Source organism: Brassica napus, chromosome C3 (genome assembly GCF_020379485.1).
Source record: "Brassica napus cultivar Da-Ae chromosome C3, Da-Ae, whole genome shotgun sequence".
NCBI classification, from domain to species: Eukaryota; Viridiplantae; Streptophyta; class Magnoliopsida; order Brassicales; family Brassicaceae; genus Brassica; species Brassica napus.
Genome location: NC_063446.1, coordinates 14,404,182 through 14,413,604, shown reverse-complemented (window position 1 = coordinate 14,413,604; position 9,423 = coordinate 14,404,182). Strand labels below are relative to the sequence as shown.

Genomic DNA, 9,423 nt, shown 5'->3' with positions numbered 1-9,423 from the left:
TTTATATGATTTTTTTACGAAGTTTCAATTTAATACTTTTTTTTACTTTGACTATAATTAAATTTTCCATATTTGCTGATATTATCATTTTTGGAAACAAATCTACTAATATATTTTAGCAAACATTTATTTATTCCAATAATGGGATATATTTATTATATATAGTAAAAAATTACAAATTAATAATTATCATAAATTAATAGATTTTAGTCCATGTTTGGACTATTTCAAAATATAGCACAATTAAATAGAATAATTTTTTTAAAAACTATTTAAATATAAATATATAATATCCTTAATATTATAGAATTATAGTTATCATATATTTACAAAATTTACGATTTTGAAAACCTATAATTATTTTAACCCTTTTATTCTGCATATTATTTTATCACGGTTTTAATTGTGTGTGTTATCATAAATTAAGGTGAAAAACCTGTTAAAATTTAATTTCAAAATTTATTACTAATTAATTATAACTTAATAAAATATCATAGTTTTTTGGTGAACTTAGTAATAAAATTTCATATTCTTACCATGATTAACTTAGTCAAAGATTTTATTTTCCACCTACTTTACTATATGTACAACTATTATGGTCACCATATCAAATATTAACTTTATACCATCTTATACTCTTGTAGTCTCGTTGTCAAAAAAAAAAAAAAAAATTCTCTGGTAGTCTTGTGTGGTAATCATAATTAATTATATTTTTGGACTATCAAAAAATTTGTTTAAAAATATTATTATAAAATAATGGTAATTGAAAAAAACAAAATAAAAATCAATAATTGTATCTGCACATGTCAAAAATATTTTCCATATTTATAGAAATAGAGGAAACTTACACTACGTAATAATTGTTTTTATAATATTTTCAAATAACAAATATTGTTTTGTCAAATATGATCTGTTTATGATTTTATAAAAAATGAAAGAGAAATAATATGTTCAGCAGGATAAGACCTGCGTCTTGCGCAAGGTGAATTTATATGAAAATTATTTAAAGAATATCGTATGGAAAATAAAATTTATATTTTTGATCGAATTAATATTTTGGCCCTTAAACAATTTTAAATTTTTTTTTTCAATTACATAATTTGTTTACTGATGAGCTGATCCTATTTTTTAAAATATTTTAGGTTAAAAAATCACTTATCGCATAAGAACCTAACGTTTAGGCCGAAACATTTCGGGCCTACTATTTGGTTACAATGAAACTATGTAAGCTCAGTTTTATATCATGATTTACCAATTTAAAAATTAATTATGGTTATAAAAAGAATATGTACACGTATCAATCCTTTTTTTCTCATTTTTCTGTCGCTTTTTTCATTTTGACTATTGTTCGATATAAATATTGATTTTTAAGTTTATTCTTATTTTGTTATTTTGTTTTGGTATGAGATTTTAAAAATGTTTAAGATTTAAAATTATTAAATAGATACATACTTAAGTTAAGATCTATGCCTTGTATAGAATAAATATTTATATTTATTATTATTTTATGTTTTTCTGCATATTATGAAATAATAAATAATAATTATATATTAAATAACTGAGAAATAAGTTAATATTATGTAATAAATTGGCGTGCGCATATAAATCAAACGACCGCTCTTGTTTATTCACAATCATTTTAGGATAAATAAATCAAAATAATCAATCTTATCTATCATATATGATAAATAATTAAATTTAAATGATATTAACATAGATATATAGTATATTTTTAATATGGATATTTATTAAATAATGTTTTTACTCATATGATTTTAAGTTTATTTACATATTTTTGTAGCAAAATTTTACACCAACGATTTTTTTAATGTAGAATGCTTAATCGTTTCAATAATTTATAATCATTTTTTAAAAAAAATGAAGATTTCAAAATTCAAAATATTAACTTTTCAATATATGTTCAACGCAAATATCAAAATATAAGTATGTATTGTCATGTGATGTGTAGTTTAATTTAAATAATATATATATATATATATATATATTAACATAAACACCTATTCAAATAAAATTATTTATTCATATAATTTTATAATCATTGTATCTTATTATATAAAAATTTAAAAAAGGAAAACAGAAGAAAAGGAAACAGAATCCCTATATTAATATTATTCAATACCGATATATTAGATTGTTTGACCAAGCCGTTGAATTATCCGAATCTCAATAGGACATTTTAAAAATGTTCTTAAACCCGATCCGGACACTGAACCGGACGATTTACTGGATTGCTGAATCACAAGATCGACACAGGGTGAACCGCTGGTTAATAATTAATTAATTTTATTATATAATAATATATTCGCTATGAAAATAAAAAATATAGAAACTAAAGTTTAATATTTTCCAAATGTTTTTGAAAACATAAAATAATAGTTTAGATATATATATATTTTATGTTTAAGAACATTTAAAAAATACTTAACATTAGTTTCTATATTTTTATTTTCATTTGACATACAAAATATCAAAAAATAGTTTAGACTATTTAAAATTTTCTATAACAAGGTAAGAGCTATGACATCTAAAAAAAATAAGACATAAAATTCATAAATATTTAAATTTCTTATGTGAATAATAAATTAAACTTCAAATCCAAAATAAAAGATCAGTGTAATAAATAGTCAACAACGGAAATAAACTAACATCAAATCATATTAAGTAATTTTGGTTCTCTATACCATCACTTCATTTTCTTTAGGTGACATAGTAAAATTTTCATCAAAATCTAAAAATCGCAAATATAAAACTGAAAAGAAAAAACCTAACTTTTTTTTGTCAGCACCTAACTTCTTACTTGGAAACTTAGAATATAAAACATAATTAAAAAATAAATAAAAAGTAAAAAATATTTATTGGTTTAACTGGTGGTTCAACCGATATCGCGTACCGGGTTTTAATGGGTTTTTCCAGGTTTCTAAATATTGAGTTTTTCACAAAACTCATGCTTAATTTTTTTTGGGTCACCGGGTTTACTGGTTCAACCGCGGATCCGGATCGGATTTCAAAACACCGCACTTTACCAAACAAAATCAAGAAGTTTTTGCAATAGGCCTTAATATAAGCAATGGAAATGATCGTTATCCTGAGCTAAAACTTTCAAGATCCAGTTCTGTTTATTGTGAAAATTCAATTTTTTTTTTCATTGACCGAAGATGTTATCCGGATTGAATTCAAATTAATTTCTAAAAATAGCACCGAATTCAAATTTCCTAATAATGCCTAAAATATAATTTTATTTTAGTTCGTCCGAACAATAGTTTAATTCCTGGCATGGTTTTAATCTGGAACTGATATGCGCACCGGCGAATATGTTTGTTTTTATTTTTTATAAATAAATATTTATTTGTATAAATGATAATATATATTTTAAAATGGTAGAAAACATAAAAAAAATGAAGAAAATCCATTTCCAATGGTAGTTCAATTTGAGAGAATACTATTTACAACCTCATTTTTATGTCAAACTTTTTTTATTTACATAATAGTTCTTTACTTTTTGACAATTTTTATTTTATATATAAAGAAAACATTAACACTAAACATAAATTTTATAACTTCATATCTAATATGTATATACTGATTAAACTTGTTAAAATATAATTACCAATTATTAGTTATTAAAATATAATTTATAATTTTATAATTTATAATATATAATTAAAAGAAAATAAGATAGAAAACACTTTTTTCTTCGAAATGTGTTGATTGATCATTTGTTGAAAAAATATAGTGATAGTATTGTTTAAGTAAAATTCTAATATTACTTTGTATGTTGTTATGTATTTTTATTAATGTAATAAATATTTGCTTTTATAAGTTAAAATTTGGTTAAATTGTAAAATTTAAAAATAAGTGAGTATAATCTAAAATTTTATAAAATTAAAGATATTATTTACAATAAATAAAAAGTTAAAAAATGAATATAATAAAAATTGAAGGAGAAAATAAAGAGAACCATTGGAGCAAATGACAAACTTATTTTGAGGAAAAAATGATTCTAACACTGTATTACTACTGTTTAATTGAATTCAAATATTTATGAAGTCTAATTTAACCGATATACGGAAATTCTGAATTCGTTGAAATCAAATTAGATATTTCTGTAAAACTAAAATAATATTTTATAAGAAATAATTAATAAAATGTTGACCACAGGACACGTATATATTCATGTAAATATTAACACATCAGAAGTCAACATATCTACAACTTATAGAATTTGTTTTTAATACAGTTTTTGTCTTAGAAAAAAAGAGAGGAAATGATCAAATTGTCATCAAGCTGGTTTATGTTCGTGTCAACGGTTGCACACTTGGCCTAACCCCGAGAGACATTAAAAAAAAAAAAACGATATTCAAAAGTGTAGACTCTTTAGTTAAATAAGTAATTATTAGTTAGTACTACTCTTAATTGTTATTACTCCACAAACACCCCCTTTTGTTTGTCTCTCTGTTCTCACCCTGAGTAAACAAAAATTAAAAAATTCGGGTATTTTCCTTCATTCTTCTCTGACGCTCTGGTTTGTGTAATTTCCCGGCAACGGAGGAGGAAGAGTGTAAGCAAGAAATTACTCTTCTTCTACGAAACAGAAACATACCTCTCTCTCCTTCGATTCTCTTCCTCTTTAGTTTGATCAAAAGCTTTCTTTTTCTTTTTCTGTTCATGGTTTCCTCCATCGCAGGTACTAAGTTGACAATCGGTGGTTGGTTTCTGTTATTATTCATATGAAGTTTGTCTTGCTTGATTGCTTTATGGTTCATGTACTTGATTGTGATTGTGATTGTGATTGTTCTGTTTTTTTCTTTTCCTGGAAATATTGCAAAGTTTTTAGCTTTGAGTTTGAGTTTATTACAAAGATGATGTCTGTCTCTGATCATGTTTTGTTGCCACAAGCAGCATAAGTTTTCCAAAGTTGAAACCTTTAAGTTTTAGTTGACCTAGTGTTTCGTCGTTTCCTTCGATTGTCTTCCTGTTTGTATCATTCGATCTTGTCTGTTTGAATGTGTTTATGTCTGTGTAATTGAGAGCTAATGGTCTCAGCAAGTAGCTTTCTGCTTTATGATGAGAACTTAGACATCAATATACAGTTTATTTCTTGTTTTTTTGTTTGAAGTTGGTGACGCCAAAAAGATGGAGTTAGAATCCAAGGAATCACTATCTGCTGGTTAGAAAATATACTTCCAACCTTTTTAGTTTTTTTTTTGCTTTCTCTTACAATCTCTAATCATTTGCCTATGTCAAATCTAGACATGCCATCTTTGCTGAGAAGATCAGCTGAAGCTTTTAATGGAGGCAGTGAATATCGTTCTGCAACTGATCTAAGCATATTCTCTAGTTCATTGCCTACACTTTTTCATGAAAAGCGTATGTTCTAGCTTCTTTTTCGTGATCCGTTTTAACTCTTGACTTAACTTGAACACAGTTGCTAATATACTTCTCTTGTTTTGACTAACTATGCAGTGAATATGACCGATTCAGATAGCTGGCTCTCACTTGATGATAACTCACCCAATCTGAACAAACTCGTCATGGGAAACTCAGAGAAGGATTCTTTGGAAGATGCCGAACCTCATTCTTTAGAAATCTTGCTTCCTGAGGATGAAAACGAGCTTCTTCCTGGCCTCATTGATGAGCTTAATTTCAGCGGCCTGCCTGATGAACTTGAAGATCTTGATGTATTTTGCACTGGAGGGGGTATGGAGCTGGATGCTGAATCCCAACGCGATGCTGCAAGTTCATTTGTTACTCGTAAACGCTCCAATACATCTTTCAGAGTTTCAGTGGAGCATCCAAACGGTGAACATCCTTCAAGGACATTGTTTGTGAGGAATATCAACAGCAGTATCGATGATTCAGAGTTAACCGCTCTCTTTGAGGTAATGAACGCAGAACACTCTCTGTTTCAGTAATTTTTCTTCACATTGTCCTCCTCAGCCTTATATTTTGTCACCACCAGCCGTTTGGGGAGATCAGGAGTTTGTACACAGCATGCAAAAGCAGAGGTTTTGTAATGATATCCTACTATGATATCCGAGCTGCTCATGCCGCAATGCGTGCACTGCAGAACACTCTCTTAAGAAAAAGGACACTGGACATTCACTACTCCATTCCTAAAGTATGAGCTCTGAGAGATATATTCTAAGTTTTAGCTTTCTTTAGCACTTTTGTAATCATTATTTTCACTTCCACGTGATAGGAAAATCCGTCAGAGAAGGATATGAATCAAGGGACTCTTGTGATTTTTAATGTGGACTCAACTGTATCAAATGATGAGCTCCTTAAGCTGTTCGGTGCCTATGGTGAAATAAGAGAGGTTAGCTTAACTTGTGCCTTCATATGTGCTATATGCTATGCAATTGTCTAAGATGTTTTTCACTTTGGTTGTATTTGTTGTATCAAACTATCTAATCATTAATTCTTGGCTTCTAAATGCAGATTAGAGAAACCCCAAACAGGAGATTCCACAGGTTTATTGAGTACTATGATGTTAGAGATGCAGAGGCAGCTCTAAAAGCACTGAACAGAAGTGAGATAGGTGGGAAATGTATAAAGCTCGAACTTAGCCGTCCTGGAGGATCCCGTCGAGTGTGAGTTCCCTTTGCACTTTGTATATTTTCAAAGAATTGAGTTATCATAAACAGTGAACTGGAACTATTTGGATGCAGCTCGGTCCCGTCAACAAGTCAAGATATGGACAGACACGAAGTTTCAAGTTTCCTAGCTTCACAGGTTGCCAATTCTCCACCAGGTAACTGGCCCATTGGCAGCCCCTTGAAGGGCTCTCCCACGCATGCCTTTCCGAGGCCACCCGGTCTAGGAATCATCAGGCCGTTTAACCGAGATAACATGCCTGGATTAGCTTCAGTTCTCCCTGGTCAGACCTCCAGCTTTCATGGATTTTCGCCAGTCAGTAACGACCAAGGGCTATTGAATCATCCAAACCAAACTATTCTGAATAACGCTTTGATGCACAACGTCTCCTATGGGCAACCTCATTCGTTGCCAGAGCATATAGGAGGGGGAATTTCGAACTCCATGAGGTTTGTAGCTCCACCACAATCCTCAGGTTTCGGGACTTCCTCTGATAACAGCTATCGCTGGGGAAGCCCTCCTCAGCATATGAATTACCCTGGTGCGTCGTCGTCATCATCATCACCAACTGAACGTCCTTTTGCTGTAAGGCATGGTTTTCCTTTTGCCGAGAGGCAAGTTTCACTGCTTGGGAAGTACCAGCATCATGTGGGCTCTGCTCCTTCAAGCACTCATTTTAATACCTACACGGGACCATCAGAAGTATCCTCTCTGATACCCCTTGGATTTGGTGATATGGGAATCAACAAAAGCTATATCAATCCTCATGGAAAAGCGAACCTTGGTGTTAGTCTTCAGGGAAACCATAACAAACAGGACTTCTCTGGCTTTGGCATGTCCTCATTGCCTTTCGGTGGGAGTAGAGGACATGAGCCCTTTGCTGAGCAAGGTAGGATCCAACACATAGATGGTGGGCAGTATCATATTGACTTGGATAGAATTGCTACTGGAGATGATACTCGGACTACATTAATCATCAAAAACATCCCAAACAAGTAAGCGTTGTATTGATCTCAATCCCAATGTAAAGATCACTAGGTAATGTTTTAATCCTCAAACACTTTGTTCTGTAAGGTATACTTACAAGATGCTGGTGGCTGAAATAGACGAGAAGCACAAGGGAGACTATGACTTTCTGTGCTTACCTATAGACTTTAAGGTAACTAACTATACTATAAAAAGAGTGAACACATGATGCCTGAGAACTTACTGACGATCTAATTTCTTCTGGATACAGAATAAGTGCAACATGGGTTATGCTTTTGTCAACATGGTCTCTCCATTGCACATTGTTCCCTTCCAACAGGTTTCTTTTTTACCTTTTTCTCTTCACTATTGTTTTCGGTAACTGTTTTTTTCTAGTCAGTTTAGACTAGAAATGTGATAGGTTTAGAAACGACTCTCTAAAGTACTGACACCTAAGGTTCAGATAGGTATTCGTAGCTATCTGATCTGGGTGTAAATAACTAAAATGTTAACAAAGGCAAAACCAATGCAAACTCTTCTTCCATCAACCTCCCTTTAACTCATTATTCAGCGAGTTCCACTCTTTTCAACTATATCCCCTCAACGCATCAGCTTATCATAGTGTTACTATGTGGTTTTTAGTGAACATGACCATGTATTGTGGTGGATATGGTAACTATCAAGATGCGCTGGGTTTAGATGTTATTTACTAATAGATATTTGTCTATGCATCTTTCTGCAGACCTTCAATGGTAAGATATGGGAAAAATTCAACAGTGGGAAAGTAGCTTCATTGGCATATGCAGAGATCCAAGGAAAGTCTGCTCTTGCTTCATACATGCAGAATCCAAGCACTATGGAGGACGAGAAGCAATTGTTTCCAGAAGTCTCCCACCACAATGATGAGGGTCAAGACTCCAAGGATCAGGTAGCCTATTTAATCTAAAATCTTGGTTGCCTTTACAAATGCATATCCAGTTAAGTCCACTGATTTCACCTCGCGTATATGGATCATACAGGACAGACGTTTTTCAAGCATTTGGAACATAGCAGCGCCTGATTCTGATTGGTCCTACACAATGGATGTTATCGAGAATCCTAGGAAGAACATCGACTCCAAGAACTTTGTACAAGAGTCTTCTTAAACCCCAAGCTGGGAACTCTAACCCACTATCAAAGGTAAAAAGTGTACATATCGGTTGCTATATGGAAGAAACATATGTACAGAGTATCAAGGCTTGTATCTTCCTCGCAACAGAGTAGCAGGTTTTTAGGGATTACTTCACACGCAAAAAAAAAAAAACATCCCTTCTTTTAGTACGTTACTTTATTTGGGAAACTTCTCTTTGTCAGTATTTGTATATATGTATCATACTCTTGCGTGTACATCCTTGTGTCCATGTGAAAGACATGATCAGTGTTTAGTTGTTTCGTTACAACGAACTCGTTATAAGTCTGTCTTAGTTAGTTACCGTTACAAAACCGCTACACGTCTCTCCCTCTATGTCTCCATAGCTTTAGTGAAGTATCAAACTCTTCTTCAACCTTTCCTAGCCAAACCCGCCACCAAAGGCTCAACATCCGATATCTTTTTCTAGGGATTTTCTTTTTAATTCTCGTTGAAGCAATCTCCTTAGTAAGAAAATAACGAGGCCTCAAAATGTTATATCCATAACTATACTCAATGAAAGTAGAGAGGGTCTGGGTAACTTCAAATTAAGCTCATCTCTAATAGAAACAAGTGGCTTTGATGGTTGGAGCGGGATGAGTCAGGCAAGGACTTCGTTTTAGGGAAAATACTTAAAGCATGATTAATGGAAGGGTTCATATGGTGTTGTTCTT

General features: G+C 31.5%; 1 protein-coding gene across 2 annotated transcripts; it reads left to right on the top strand.

The window, feature by feature from the left end:
• The first annotated feature begins 4,450 nt into the window (after positions 1-4,450).
• Positions 4,451-9,058, top strand: LOC125574857 (protein MEI2-like 2). 2 transcript variants are annotated; one of them, XM_013828330.3, is made up of 12 exons: positions 4,451-4,579; positions 5,138-5,188; positions 5,272-5,388; positions 5,485-5,900; positions 5,981-6,139; positions 6,221-6,337; positions 6,460-6,611; positions 6,690-7,610; positions 7,690-7,774; positions 7,853-7,921; positions 8,324-8,509; positions 8,601-9,058. In XM_013828330.3, exons 2-12 carry the CDS (start codon positions 5,155-5,157, stop codon positions 8,724-8,726), a joined length of 2,382 nt encoding a protein of 793 aa, XP_013683784.2. In that variant the 5' UTR covers positions 4,451-4,579; positions 5,138-5,154; the 3' UTR covers positions 8,727-9,058. The 2 variants fall into 2 exon arrangements, with proteins under 2 accessions (XP_013683784.2, XP_048608596.1); XM_048752639.1 differs by having other exon boundaries at positions 4,453-4,705.
• The last annotated feature ends 365 nt before the right edge of the window (positions 9,059-9,423 follow it).

Excerpts from the sequence above, each read along its gene's own strand:
- LOC125574857 (XM_048752639.1), top strand. Across the intron at positions 6,140-6,220 it reads TTCACTACTCCATTCCTAAA|GAAAATCCGTCAGAGAAGGA; the intron begins GTATGAGCTCTG and ends TCCACGTGATAG. Across the intron at positions 7,611-7,689 it reads ATCAAAAACATCCCAAACAA|GTATACTTACAAGATGCTGG; the intron begins GTAAGCGTTGTA and ends TTGTTCTGTAAG.